This window comes from Centrocercus urophasianus, unplaced genomic scaffold, assembly GCF_019232065.1.
Source record: "Centrocercus urophasianus isolate 14NV4802_14NV808 unplaced genomic scaffold, USGS_Curo_1.0 seq_7, whole genome shotgun sequence".
In the NCBI taxonomy this organism is placed as follows: domain Eukaryota; kingdom Metazoa; phylum Chordata; class Aves; order Galliformes; family Phasianidae; genus Centrocercus; species Centrocercus urophasianus.
In genome coordinates this window covers 1,040,170-1,055,455 of record NW_024885310.1, presented here as the reverse complement: position 1 = coordinate 1,055,455, position 15,286 = coordinate 1,040,170, and the positions used below count along the sequence as shown (strand labels likewise).

At 40.8% G+C, this 15,286-nt stretch overlaps 1 protein-coding gene across 8 annotated transcripts in view; it reads right to left on the bottom strand.

The window, feature by feature from the left end:
- NAV2 (neuron navigator 2) overlaps window positions 1-15,286 on the bottom strand; it is a 188,150-nt gene that overhangs the window by 91,796 nt on the left and 81,068 nt on the right. For all 8 annotated transcript variants that reach the window (XM_042837241.1, XM_042837242.1, XM_042837243.1 and 5 more), the window contains 3 exons: window positions 6,685-7,780; window positions 4,401-4,513; window positions 1,467-1,575 (listed from right to left, as the gene is read on the bottom strand). In XM_042837241.1, coding sequence (XP_042693175.1) covers window positions 1,467-1,575; window positions 4,401-4,513; window positions 6,685-7,780 — 1,318 coding nt within the window. The remainder of the gene's footprint in view (window positions 1-1,466; window positions 1,576-4,400; window positions 4,514-6,684; window positions 7,781-15,286) is intronic.

The following is a 15,286-nucleotide window of genomic DNA, read 5'->3' as shown; positions in this document are numbered from 1 at the left end:
ACTTAGGAACTTTTAACGGATTATCCACAGTATCCAAGTGTCATTTTCTCCACCTTCAATCACATATAACTCTATTATGCCACATTTTGCCACTCTAAGCAAGGGAGTATGATATTAAGACAAGGAAAGGAACAACAAATCAAGAACTGTCTTTTGATACATTTTCTTTTTCTGCCTGCATTTCTGAAAGACTTAGGAGATGAGAGCCATACCTACACTAAAGAAAGGATTAAATGAGGAAGTAAGAAAAGCAATATTTTCCAAAGTATCTTTTATATATTCATGAACTGAATACATTTTTCAAAATATTGACAATATTTACACCAAGCTCTGGTTGTGAACCTATTTCAGGTCACAGCCTACAAATATTGTTTTTTACAAGCATCAGCTATATTAAGTCATATTTTGCATGTCTGAGAGTGTGAGTGCGTTGCATCCCTTTCTAGAATAATGCTAGTATGGTCTGAATGCTTTTTTCCAGATCCATAGCTGCAACTTCTCTTACCCACGGGAATCCTTCTTTTCCTGCTCAGCTAACATAGCATAACTTCTCTTTTAAATTATTACTGCGGATCTTTTTAAAGATACCAGCACTGTACTAATCCCAATACAGCATTGAGCATACACTGCAACAACCTAAGAATCCTACAGTTACAGTAATTAAACCCTAATGAGCTGTCACATTAATTGAACTCTGAAAAGAAAAATACATGCATTGGTAGTTTATCTTTGCAAGTTCTGGCTTAGTTTAGATACACAGCCTAAGCACAAAGCATGCATGCAATTAACTCATGCAGGGCAGGAGTCTGTAAGCACTGCACAGGACCCCTCACCTCATTAGGGGCCAACAGTTCACTATCCCAAGACTCCTGCTCAGCACTGAACAGATCTGAGTCACAGAATGTTCAAACATAGTAAGAGCACATTCTAAATATCGCTGGAGATTTCTAAACACTGCTAAAAAACAATAAAATTATATACGTGGATGACTAATACTGTCAGAAAAAAACTGTTTGTCCAAAGACTGGCCAGGAATTCAAGTTATGCACTTTTTCAAGTGGGTCAGGCACAGTTCACCTGCTTGTTTAAACAAAATATTACACACTGGGGGAGAGGGGTGTAATGCACTGAAGTTTTTTAAGGGGTAAGATGAAGAAACATCTTAAACGATAACCCATGTTCAAACACTACCTAATGCCTTCAACCAGTGCTGCTTATTCTCCAACTTTGTTTCTATATACAAACTGCCATCATCAGTCGCTCATCATTAAGCTTCATCAACACTGAACAGAAACCAAGATCTGTGCTTTATAGGTAAAATAAAAGAACGGTATCTTCACCTGTCAGTCTTAATCAATTTCCAAAGATGCTAGATCTAAGAGATGCAAAGTAAGACCACATTTTCAGTGTGGTCTTCACACTGTGACGTGCTTCACATCTTCTCACAAATAAAGTTATGTCATCACCTGTGAGTGACCTGGGTTCCCCGCAAGCTGGACATTGTTTCCTCCAAGTTCTGTCGAAGATCGGCAATGTTTTTCACAGTTCTTAATCGCCGAGTTTCTGGATCCTCTCCTAGAGGAGTAACAAGCCATTGGAAAGGAGAGGGCAGGAAACAGCACAGAACTGAGTTGTTACCTTTGCCTGAATCTGTCTCAGAGACGTTTCTCTAATATTTACATACATACATACATAGAGTTTACATACATTAAAATCCCTCTAGTGTCTCAGTGTAAGTTATTTACTTGCCCTCAGCTGCTAATTAAGAAATGCCTTGGTTGCTAGTTCAGATGAGTTGTATATAATTAAATCTTCTAATAGGTTGAAGAGAAGTGACTATTGACTTCCAGTAGTGCTAACAGATTTTTGTAAGCTCCACATTGAAGCAGAACACCTCCAAAAAGCCATCACAGAACTTGCTGGGCACAGAAGGGAATGATACCATTCTAAAGGGTTTATAGCTCACGACTACAGAAATTACTACTGCAGATTCAAAACTACACACTTCATATTAACCTTTTCTGCACAAGTCGTGAATTTTTAAGCTGTGAGGATAGTGGTCATCCATACAACAGCTGGTTTATATGGCCATCTGCATATTATACAAATCAGAAGCAACAAGGAGCAGACCAAATAGCCTTTTACTTCATCACTGGCATTTCCCACGTTCTTTGCCTTAAACTTCATGTTGCTGAAGGATGCCAGATTGGTGGCACAGACAGACCAAGTGACAGACTCTTACTTGCAAAGCAGCAGCAGCACAAAGCACTTAACAGAAGAGCTGAAGCCCTGACTACAAGGAACTATCTAGGGAGGGGAAGATAGATTTTTATTCTTATATCATCATTAGCCCTTCTGAAATAAACAGTGATGACTCAGTTAGTGTCCATGTTAGCAATGTTTTATAGGTTTCCAGTCCCTAGGAAATAACCTAACAATAAATTTCACTTAGGCCCAAGATCAAATAATTATGATCAGGCTGAACTGGAAATAGCCATCTAACATGAGGGATTCCTTTAGCCACTGGGTCCCTGGGACAGAAAACAAATTATTGCTGTAAAGAACATAAAATATTTATAGGCCTTCAGTCTAACAAAGGTCAGAGTGCTCTTTTACAGATCATTTCTCTCAAAGAGATGAAGGCAAACAGTAAGTAACTTCGTAACTGAACATACACAAGATTTACTGCATGGAAATTAATTTCTATTGCTATCACTTATCTAAATCACAATACAATACAATTTTTTTAACTTAAATTACGTTCAGTTACTTCAAATGTAGAGAGACATCGGATAGTGTCACTAAAAATTATTGAATTAGTGGCTCTTTGTGAGCAGGTGATTCCATTAAATCACACAGCTTCCTGTTTTCCCTACCTGCACTCTTCTGTTTCAGATACGCTTTATACCAAAGCTCCAATAGCTGCTACGGAGGGAAAGAAGAAATCTGTTACTTATTCCTTCTAATTTATTTGGATCAACGGACCACTTTGCTCCGCTTGTTCATTTTCCCTTAAGACTCCTTTATTGACTGCTGCTGTCTGTGGAGTTTGGCTACACACAGCTGGGTTTTGCGTCTCGATTCCTTGAGGCTGTCGTGTCATCCTGCATCCTTGGATCCCAACAAATACTCTACCTGAATAATAGTTGGTGTTTATACAACCTCTGTCATTGAAGACTAAGGACCTTCTGTGATCTATCAATTCTTCCCAGTTTATAGGAAGACATCTAGGCCAGGGCAGGCTACCCAACAATTAGGAGGTAATGCTGAAAAGGCCTATGAAGCTGTACATCTTGTGTTTCATACTTTGAACTCACTCACTCATCTAAGTATGAACCCAAAAATTTTATCAAGAATTTTATCAAATTTTATCAAAATGGCACAAGGCCATTTGACTTTTTATTTTTTAACCAATGTATAAAGCACATTTTTACACAATTTATACACGTTTACACACATCCATTTATGCACCTCTGCAGCCCTTTTCCTTACCAATGATGCTGCTTGGCTTTGCCATCAGCGTGTGCATACACAAATGTGGCACTGACAGAAAATATAATGCAAAATGAAATCAATCCAGGTGTGAAAATTATAGCTGTATGACTTTCCGGGCAGGATAATCAGTCTCAAAACTCACACTAATGTGGAGGAGACCAAAATTAACTCAATAAAAAAGCCTAGGATATTCTATGATTAATGAGATAAACTGTAATAGTATCCAATAAAGAGCATCACAGGCATTGCTAAAATCATAATGGAAAGAGGAGACTTGACAGTGGCTTAAGTGTACATTTTAGACCCTAAATAGAATATGGTTATCAGAAACTGCTTAGGTACCATAGGAAAGCTAAAAAATGATTGCTAATGATCAAATAAGAATCCAAGAAAAAAGTACAAATCACTTTCTAACTTCACTTGCTAGTATTCTCATCAGTTTACATCAGCTCCAGTTTGTGCATGCTAGACACAGTAAGCTGAAACTGGATTTTGGTCTCTTCTTGGTGAAAAAAACCCACTTCTCTTTCGCAAGCAAAGAAGCAAGAAAAGCAGTTTCCTTTACATATATATACGTATGGGAATACTTAGGATCTTCACTACAAATCAGCCCTGAAAAGTGTTGCACATATCCCAGAAGACAATATGCACCCAGAACACCTAATGGTTTCAAGAAATAGTTTCAAGTGGTTTCACCACTGCATACAACTTGAGTATCTATTACTCATGTTATTGACACCCAGCTTCCCTTGCCTAACAGTTAAAAAATACCATTACTAATAGGAAATAAAATATTAGAAATTAAAGCAAATTAAATTCTCCCTACAGCAGAGCTCCTGACTTCAAATTTGCTTTAGTCCATTCTCACTTAATTGCAACATGGTAAATCATCCTGCAAGACATACCTGAGAGGTCTTCGACAGCAGGCTGTCCAGTTTTGACATAGAGAGTAGGATCCATGCTGACCCCTCCTGTGCTGGCCTCAGCTGTTACATTTCCTTCATTCTCTGTCTGGGATCTGTAAGACAAAGCAAAATAGTGATGTGCAGACAGCCTCCATCAAAATTAGCTCACAGAGAACAACTAGACAACTGCACCTGCCATCAGCCCCTCCAGAATAGACCAGCAGACTGATTTTACATAATTCATTAGTCCCATTTTGAACTATGTCTTAGAAATGGAAGCAAGCACTCAGCTGTGAAAAATAAAAAATTCATGGCCAAACATAGGCTTCTTAGCTCTTCAAATGGGGTCCTAAGAAACTTGTGTTTCCAGTTCACTTCAATTATCAATATCATCATTTGTTGTGATTAATCAGACCTTCTCTAATAGTTTGCTTTACATAAATATAAAGCAGGTAGTGTGTGATGGCATCTTACACTCCTGCTGGTTATTCTTCCGTAACCAGCAATGACACTCATTTTTATTTTAAAATAAATGACTGGATAACACCAATTTGCTACCTGACACGATGGCTGCCATGTAAATGGGACGTGATGAGAACGTACTGTCAGATGTCAGTAGCGTATCTTGGATTACTTCATTTTACTGCCTGTGCTGTGTTTTGCTCTAAGAGCCACATCAACAAGCAGCTGGAAGTTCTCTTGTCAAAAGAAGTGCTGTACAAGAGCAAAAGCATAGCAAGCAATTACTACTGTAGTGTTCTTAATTTCACTTGGCCTTATATGAAACGTAGAACAACTTCTCCAGAGATTAAAACCACAGCGTGTTAACAGTGACACTTTAGACACATTCCCCTTCCCTACAGTTTGTGTTTGAGTTGCAGATCCACATTAAGGAATCTGCTATAGCTGTGAATAACAATATGAGAAAGTTAGATATCATTATGGATTTAAGCTACTATAGCAATTTTCACCTCTAAATAGATTTCAAAAAATTGGCATTAGTAGATCCCACCACACGTCAAAGATGTGACAGTAATGGTGATGTATGTAGATGAAAGTGAGAACAAGAGAAATACAGAACATGTAATATAAATACAAATATTAGGCTTTTCCAACTTATTCATTTTCACTTGACTGCATACCAGAATGGCATCTGGCACCTTACTCCATAGACACAGAGATAACACTCTAGGGATCAGCAGACTCAAGGGTCACTCTTCTCCTGCCTGCCTACATAGGTCTGAGCAATTCTTTTGCATCTCTCTCCTTCATTTTTATTTCATTTAAAAATTTGATTTTGCTTGCAAAAAAAACCCACCAACAACACAAAAACAACACGGCCAACCATTCTTACACTACACCTACCAAGGGCAAAAAACCATACCGTTCAACTGAAAAATTACAGCGGAGAGTGACAAAGGTGGACAAAACGGTGTGAATAACATCTACAAGCAGCACGAGCAGCAACTAAACAGGCCAGAAAAGACACACTGTGAGGTAGGAGAGATATGAGAGAGGTCTATAAAAGCACGAGCAGCAAAAAGATAACAAAGACAGAACAACTGCTTGAAAAAACTAAGGAGCATGAAAGAAAATCATGATGTGGCTGTCAAAGCCCGAAACTTTGCCATTAGACTCAGGAATTTCTTCTGTCGTTGTCAGGTTTGGCAGCACATCCTCAGAAAGCTTCGTTAGTCATTTCCTTCTCGTTACTCTTCCCTGTGTTTCCTCTACTGCCACTGTCACACACAAGACGCTGGCCTGGAGGTTAGCTGTCCTCACAGACGGCTGATCTTATGAATATCTAGTTCTGGGGTAATGCAAGCATAGAAGAGAAGACCTTGTGCTCGGCCTTGCCTATACTAATCGACTTCTATTTTTCAATTTGTTCTAATTCGCCACCACCATTAGCCACACTTACAAGTTATGATGTGTAAAATAAACCTAATGCACATGGTCCAAGGGCAGCAGTGGGACAAGGCGTTAGCATTCGGATATTAACTATTAGAAGTGTCAGGTACAACTATCCCAGCTCCTATCTATCAGAATTTCTTACACACTTGAGAACCATAGGACATCCCAAGTTGGAAGGGACTCATAAAGATCACTGAGTCCACCTCCAACTTTGGTCTGACTACCTTTCACAACAGTTTCTGGGTAAATACATAAATGTGTTATTCCAACGGCATCCATGGCGTTGCCTCACTCCCCCAGTAAAGCGTCTCCAATGAATGCTCCTACCCAGAGGCCATGTTCCAAAGGGATGATCCCAGCAGTTAGTTACCTGTACATGAACGGAGCTACTGTGGCCGTGTTCGGGTGGCTGTATTGCTGCTGGGGCTGAGGTAGCTGAACACTGACGGTGTTGCTTCCCGTGCTGTGTGTGGTGGCCGGCCCACTGACAGACTGGCTGCTGTTGCTGCTGTTGAGGCTTCCGATGCCTTTTCCTTCAGAAGAGGCTAAGCTTGAAGAGGAACTGGAATTCCTGCTGTCTAGCTGAGACTTCTGATGCGAGAGTCCCGAGCCAGGTTTCCCACTGCGGCTCCTCTCACTTTCTTTTGTAGAAACTGGGGCACTTGAGGATTTCCCTGCAGTGTTTTTCATTCCTGGTTTTGGTATTCCACTGTGCAAAGGGGCCGAGGCCTCCTTCTTGGCACTGTTCAGCTTTCCTCCTTTTGGAATAAAGCTTGCAATCTTTGAGGACTTTTTTGGCATCTCTGCTGTTGCTAGCACTGTCTGCTCTTCTTTTGGTTCCTCTTTCACACCCAGCTTTTCGGTCATAGATGTTCTTTTTCCCGTGTCTTTACTTTTATCCTTTTCTTTCTCCTTCTGTTTCTCTTTCTCCTTCTCATTACCCTTGGGAGAACTTTTCTTGTTAGTCAGTGCCCGGCTGAAAGTCCTTTGTGCGATTCCCTTGAGTGCAATTTTGGGGCTACTGGACATTGATCCTGGATTGCTCACATTCTGATTTGTGGCATCGATTTCTTCGCTCTCCTCAAAGCTGGGAAGTGTCTCTAGCTTTTCACAACTGCTGTCACGAGATGTGGAACACTCAAGCGTCGTCCCCCCTGCTTTGGAGCCTCCTTTGCTGTTGAAGAGTTTCAACTTTTCCAGCATGGATTTTTGGCCATTGGGAGTTGTTTTGACGACTTCTGAGGGTGGTTTTGGAGGCTCTGGTACGGGCTGCTTTACGGATAGCATGGAAGACGTCGCTGTGTGCTTAGCACTGAGGGACTTGCTGCGCCAAGGCTTAATAGCAGAGCTGGGCTGAGGGATGGCCGAGGAGTTATTGCAACCAGTAGTAACGCTGCAGCTTTGAACTGAGGATGATACATTTTCATTCATTCCTGTGGGCTGGAAGGCTGTACTGTCTGCAGGCTCTGGAAAAAAGTTAAATTAAAATTTTAAAGAAGAGACACCAAACACAGTGGCATCTGATATTATAGCTGGCTTGGGATTCTTTTTGTAATGAAACAGCAGGAGCTTTACAGTAGTAACCCTGAAAAGGCAGACACACATCACTGCTTTAAACATCAGTATCATTCAATGAATACAAAAGCCAGTTTTCCTTTCCAGCAGCACAGCAACAAGCTCCCACTATGTAATTTACATTTAGTTTCTCCTGAAAGAAAAAAAAATAGCTCAAGCCAAAATGTGCTTTGCAATGCGTTCTTCTTTATTAGATTCATAATACTTCTTCATTAGCAAAAACATAGCACTGTTTTCTAATCAAGGGTTCTCTCAGCTTTTTGGCAAAATTTTTGCTGTCCGAATTCAATTCTTAGAAAAACCTCAAGTATAAAAAAAATGCAGGAGTAAGGAAAAAGAAATAAATCCAAAGCTCTTTCAGTTATTGGGGAGAGATCCTCATCTACAAAAATGCAGAATAAAACTCCATGTACAAAACCAACCGTGCCCTTATGAGATGAACCTAATTTATACCTCACCACGCTTATAATGCAGCTGTAAGAGAAACCAGTGGCAGTAATTGCACAGCTGTCCCCCTCAGACAGAGCAAATCCTATTTGGTTAGGTACTTTGAGCATTATGCATTCTTAGCAAGAAGTCAGCATAGAGCTGAGAGAAAGCTTGAAAAACCCCACTCACCTACCAGTGGCCACTTCTCCTCTGTAGCTTCTCTCTGCAGTTTCCCTTCTGGAGACGTTACTCTCTCAATTATCACAAATATGTTTTCTGTTAAGCTGCTCATGTTGCCAATTAACTTTTGTCATCTGTGTCTGTTCGCCTGCCCAGCAGCCTGCTGGGGATTAACGGCTTTTACCTATATTTCTCTGCCATCCAGCACTGAAGTAAACTCTGTACGGAGCTGCATTTTTTTAATTCAAAAATCAACAGCGGTTGAGAGCGTGCGTTTTCGGCAGCAGGGGCAGCCCAGTGAATTCAGCCCTGTAAATCATGAACCGCTGCAACCACGCGGGGACTGTTGTGCTTCATTTTCAGCTGCACACTGCAGATACGGCTCTGTTAACCGCCCTCCCCTGATCCAAACCAGAACTACTGAGGATTTAAAGCACACGCATCTTCCTGCCTCAATGGAGAATCAGTTTGCGAGATTCCTTCGTAATAAACTCAGTCATTTCACTTACAGATAAAGTAGGACTCCAGGAATTAATGGCACTTTAAAAAATTTTACTGAAGTTGGAACATTTCCAGGACCTGTTATTAACCAATCACTATTATATCGGCTGGTCCTCCTGCTGCAAAGAATCCACGTGGAGATGGAAGGAAGTAATTGTCATTTACAGACACAGGAGGGACGTATACTGCTTTTACATTACTGCTGGCCTGCTGACTCCAGGGGCATTATTCCTGCCTCACTCCAGCAAGGAAGGAAAACCAAGCCACCCCATGTCCCAGGCAGCAGAACCGCCCGGTTCTCCATGTGCTCTGTGAACATGGGCAAGGAACCCTTCGGGAGAGCCAAGATGCAAGGAGTAATGGGGAGACTGGGGCAATACAAGGGTGCTGCAGGGGAATCTGTTGCTAGGTGTAATCTACAAGGCAGTGCTGCTTCCTTCACATACATATGGAGCAGTGGGAAAGGAGCTGCTTGTGCCATCAGGCAGTACAAGATGGGCAGCAAGAAACCTAACAGAGCGTTCTGGGAAGGGAAACCCACACCAGCACTGCCCTCCTCACAGCAGCACAGCGGTTGCCTGGAAGGGAGTGGGAAGTGAGCGTTAGGGCATTTGGGAAAGGAGTTTCATCCCAGCAGCCCCAGGGACAGCTCCAATCCTTGGACTTTTAGGAAACAGGTCTCACTGGGTCAAATAAAATTACTTATTTCTCCACATCCAAAAGCATTTTTCAAAATGTATTTCCCAAGAAAATCCAGAACTTCTTAATTTACACCTTCTCTGTGTTTTTGGTGTTCGGTTTTGCTTGAAATTTGGTTTGGCCTTTGCACAGAATACACTTTCATTTTTCATTTTTCAGAAATAAACACGGTCCCACTTTGAGCCTACACCACCACACTTCCAGTGGTGCTCAATGATGCATCTCCACTTAGAGAGCTGCTCATCTACAGTCATGTCAGAGAAATCACACTTATACCAACACTGTTGTTACTGTAATAAACTTAAAAAAAAACAACCGCGAATATATGGAGACATTAACGTAATTTTTAGAGTCTCTACCTAACATTTTCCAGGAAGGGAATTCTGTGAGTGCTGAATTCTACACATCTGATACCAAGGAAAAATATTTAGAAACTTCTAAATATACATGCTAAGCTGTTACACTTTGGGAAAGGAAAGGAGATATTTTCTTACACATGTTCTGTGGATTTTGATTTATATTCAGATCAAATACAGTGAAAATGGACATTCAAAGTCCTCAGGCTTTTGCTGCATTGTACCAGAGAAAGTGCAGGAAATAAAAGGTTCGCTGTAAAACACAGCCATCAAAAATGGCTTCAGCTTAAGAAAGCTTCAGTCTTTCTCAGACTCTCTGTTTCCCTCTCACAAACAAGTCCACTGGCTCTTTTACTCCTAAGACCAATCTTGGTAAACAAAAAGGATTTTGCTGCCAGAGTGCAGCTTTAAATGCTAGGTTTCCTAATGAAGCAGTAACATCAATATGTGGATAATACATCAGCATACAGAGGGGAAACTTATTCAGCGTGGCACAGGCCCTTCTTTCATGAAAAAGAGAGCAGGTTTCATGCATTCTATTAATAAGCTTATTATTTCTCATGTGTTCCTTTGTGAGGGAGATAATTTCTTTCTTCAGCAACCTACATTAGCTAAAACTGACTATAAAAGAAATGTTTTCAAAACCAAGCTACAGCCTACAATAAATAACGATCTCTTTCCCCTTTTCAGAGTCAAATCTTGGCTTGCAGTCTATTTTGTTCCTAGCGTTCAGTTAAAAAGATGTTGGTGGTCCAGTTCCAATGCCAATGCGCGCTGTAGCATGGGTAAATCTGATTTCAGCTGCTCCTGTAAAGTCTTAGCTGCAAACATATCCATTTGTAATGAGAAAAAGAAGCTGAAAGCTTATGATTTAAATCTCCCACCAAAGTCTTTGAGAGATTACGTTATAATAAGGTCAGGAGAAAATATATGCCATTTCCCATCATTTGTCTTGTACAGTCTAAGCAAGTGTGCTTTCATTTGCTGCAAGTGAAAACTTTAAAAAACACTTTCTTTATAGGCACGAAAAGCAGCACAAAGACAAAGGATGTTCTCATAGTTACGTCTCCTGAGAAAGGTCAAGAACTTCACACTATTTTTATTCATTTTAGAATGAATAAGCTGCCATTTTTTACGTTGCAGCTATGGGAAAAATAAGTAGTTCTCATGAAAAGAAACATCGTCTCGTAACAGCCCATAGATTAGATAACTGAGTCAGAAGCAAATCTGCAACAAAATTCTAATTTAGGAAGTAAAAGCAGAGGCTGCTCTATGACATTACAGTGTCAGAACTGCAGAAAGCGTTGTGGCATCTCCATCATTTCCCACCACAGGGAGGGATAAATGGCAAGTGCTGACCTTCCATGCACACACCAGAAGACTCTTCTTAAAGCACCACAATTAAGAGTCTCACAGAGGAAAGCTTTTTAGCTGAGCTGTCCTCTTCTTCAGTGGTGATTTATCATGCTTAGCAGACCCCTGACATATGGAAACATCTCCATTTCTGCCAGGAGCCTACTATAAAAATCGGAATCTTTCCATAGCCCAAAAGAAGAGCAGGTAGAGCAGAACGTTCCTAACAAGAATTCCCTGGCACACAGCCCTTCTACAAAACAAGCTGAACCTCTTGGATCCACAGCAGTGTCTACTTCTGTTGTAATGCCGCTCACCCCATAGAATGAGAGCTGCCTCCTCTGGCCACAGTGAAAAACAGCCAGAACATGATCTTAAAAGCAGAAACTGCTAGATGGTAAAAGTCTGTGTAAGCTGAAACGATCAGAGAGGGAACATTTTGCCTTGCCGAGAACAAAAACTTCACCAAGGTGACTCCAGTTGGTTTCCTCAACTTCTATCCCCATTGTTTTTTCCCTTAGAGCTGATGAAATTTATTGCACTATGGGACAAAAATCACCTTTACTCTTTGATATTTCCAATTCTGCTTTCTTCCATCAGAGCTACTTCCTCAGCCTCAGACTCTGTAACTACACTTGCTGCTCTGTACTCCCAGCTCATGGAGGTGTCAGTCACCGAGCTTTCCCACTTCTGTGAGTTCCCTTTGTTCACGCAGAGCTCCAGCACACAGAACAATGACACTGTTGTTTACTAGTCGACATCGCCAAGACCTGGGACTTTTGCTGAGGTGAAGGGAAATAAGTTTGGAGCACAAGCAATCCTTGGCTCAGTGTCTTGACCTGACACAGACACTTGAATTGCTTGTTTTTGTTTATTTACTGTAGCATTCCAAACAGCGCCCAAGAGAGAGGGCAGAGGGACCTCTATCGACCACATACTGGTTATATGACCATTACATAATGAAACCAGCTTTACAGAGCCATTCAAAACAAGTCACGCTCTCTACCGAATCCTAGACAAATATCATTCTTGTTAATTACCCTGAATTTTTCTCCTCATTATTTCTGCAATCAAATCCAACATTTCTCATAATAAGGTTATTCAGTTTATTAATAAATTCCAGGCAAGGAGTTCCTGAGGATTCTTCCATTGGGCTTTATACACAGTGTCATGGACAACACACTTATACCACAGTCTTGATCTGAAACATCTGCCTTACAGGTAGGTAGATCTGAAAGATGCCAGATACATGCTGTTGGTCTGAGAACCGGGCAGCTGGCCTCGAAAGCCAGGGCAACATGCAAGTAATGACCAACTCACTATTTACTACAGTAATGAAGGGTTGACCAAGGCTTGATGCTCATCAACCTCTGCAGAGGCTGCGGAGGCTCTCTGGCACCAATCATGGGCTCTGTAGGTATAACTGGTTATGGACAAGGACCAGTCGAAAGACTCAGCAGAGAGAAGCCACAAATGGAAGGGGCCAGAGAGGCTGAAATATACTTCTACATGGGGAGAGAAGGTTTCTACAGGTGTGGTAAAAACACACTGGCACTTACAGAAGTCTGGGACATTGCAATACTCCCATTTTCTTTCCTATGATTTAATAGTGAACTTCAGTTTCCACGGTTGTTCCAGTTCCTCTGGCACAATTCACCCAGCAATAAATTTACAGGAAATTGTAAATATTTATTTTAAAAGGAAACATCTAGGAACTATAAAGGCCACGAAATCCTGGGCCAGCACTTCAGCTGGTATGAATTAGTGTGGTTCCACTGTCTCCAGTGCAACTACACAGATGTGCATCGGGCTCCTTCTCAAGGGTTACATTTTACTTCAAAGCTCAAGGGTTCTTTTATCCTAATGAACTGTACAGTTAAGAACATGTCACTGCCTATTTTTCTTATGTTTTTTTTTTTTTCTTCCAAAAAACTTTACTTAAATACAATTTTTTTTGGCCTAAATTGCTACGGCTTATACCTACTAGAGCAAAGCTCTGTGGATTTGCAAAGCTCCACCTCAGTTGCAACTAAAGACTGTTTAGGTAAAAGAGAACATATTTTCAAATGCCAAGTTCAGCCAGTTAAGCAGTTGTAGAATTGAGCAAGAACATGATTTGCTGCATACTTATGTCCCGTCTTATAAATGTGCCAAACTGCTTGTTATACACCAAAATCCTTAAGCTGTCCTGTAGGCACACACCCAATACAAGTACACTGTGGAAGATTCACTAAGCTGAGCCAATCTTTACAAAATGCATTTGGAGAAGTGAAAGGATGCAAGCAATGCACTGAGATACACAGATGAGCATTTTGTTTCACATGAAGACTCTCATGGCAGGCACCCCACGACATGAGCCCATGATCTTATGTTTAGGGGAATTTGTAACACAAAGAAACAGTTTGAATCAGTAAGTTCACATTCATCAAAGTTGAATGAAATGTGGTGTAATTTGAAATTGAATGCCTGAACAGAAACAGCATGCTTCACTTTTAGCCAAGCAAAATCTTGACTTTTTTTTTCTTCTTTTTTTTTCCTTAAAGCTACCTGTAAGATTAAATAGACACTGGAAGAGGTTAGGTGCCTTTCATATTATCCCACATATCTCTTCTTTTTTCTCTTGCTGTTTTCATATTCTCTGTTAAGGTACATCAAATTCATTATTGTTATACTACATCTGAAGATAAATAAGTCACATCGGACACATGGTAAATACCTCCACTGGAAGTTTATATTTAGGCAACCTGCTGGAGTAATTCCAGCATCGGCTTTTTGGTAGTGTATACAGCAAGAACACCAAGTACACTCTATCTGTCATTTAAGACTAAGAATTTCACAGAATCATAGCATCACCAAGGTTGGAAAAGACGTCCAACAGCATCCAGTCCAACTGTCCACCTGCCACCAATATTTCCCTACTAAACCATGTCCTCTAGTACCCCATCTATACATTTCTTGAACACCAGGGATGGTGACTCAACCACCCCCTTGACTCCTACAAAAGTAAGCATTAGGTTACTTCAATTTTCTAAAGATAAAACTAATAACAGGCTGTATACTAAACAGAAGCCAAAGTAACTGCTACAAAATATTGAACTAGGGGATTTTTCTGTATAAGACTAAACAGATATAAATATCAGTCACAAAGAAAGTGACAACTGCCAAAAAAACTATCAACTTACAGCTACTATCTGTTGCATGATATAACTATTTTGTTCTATGAAATTGCTCTCCAGCTTTCTGACATCCTCATGCCATTCGCTGATAGGGGCAGCAAGCTCTCCACCTCCAGACCCACGTTTATTTTTGATAGCCCAGTGGACAGTTAATTTCACTGCTGGCCAAACCTGCCTACTGCTCCTCCCTGCCCCATGGAGTTGTATTAACATTCTCTTATGTAAGATATCACACATCTGCGGACTATTAGCAAAAGATATCATTCAAAATGCAAAGTCTTATTACAACAGCTGTTGTTTAAGTTTCTATCAGCTGCTAACTTTACATTGACTTCTTAAACAGAACTGGAGGGCATCACAGGTGGTTTTCAGACTGCTTTCAAGAAAGAGTCTATACTGAACTCTCTGAAAGGCTCCCCTCTGTTAGCTGAAGAATGTTTCTTAGCATGACAGTAATTGACAGCAGACTCTGAGGAGCATCCAGCACTGCAGCAGTACAGCATGTCAACTGCATGGCTTTCCTCAGTGCTACACAATAAGCTGTGCATGAAGCCACTTGTGAGGTCAAATCTCAAGGCTTGGCTTTCATTTCATCTCTTCTTGTTCAGTCAGGCAATCCTGCCTAAGAGCTCCCTTTGCCTTACAAGCAAAATGGACTAAATTGCAGAGCACAAATGAACTGATTTACTAGCACTGGGATGAT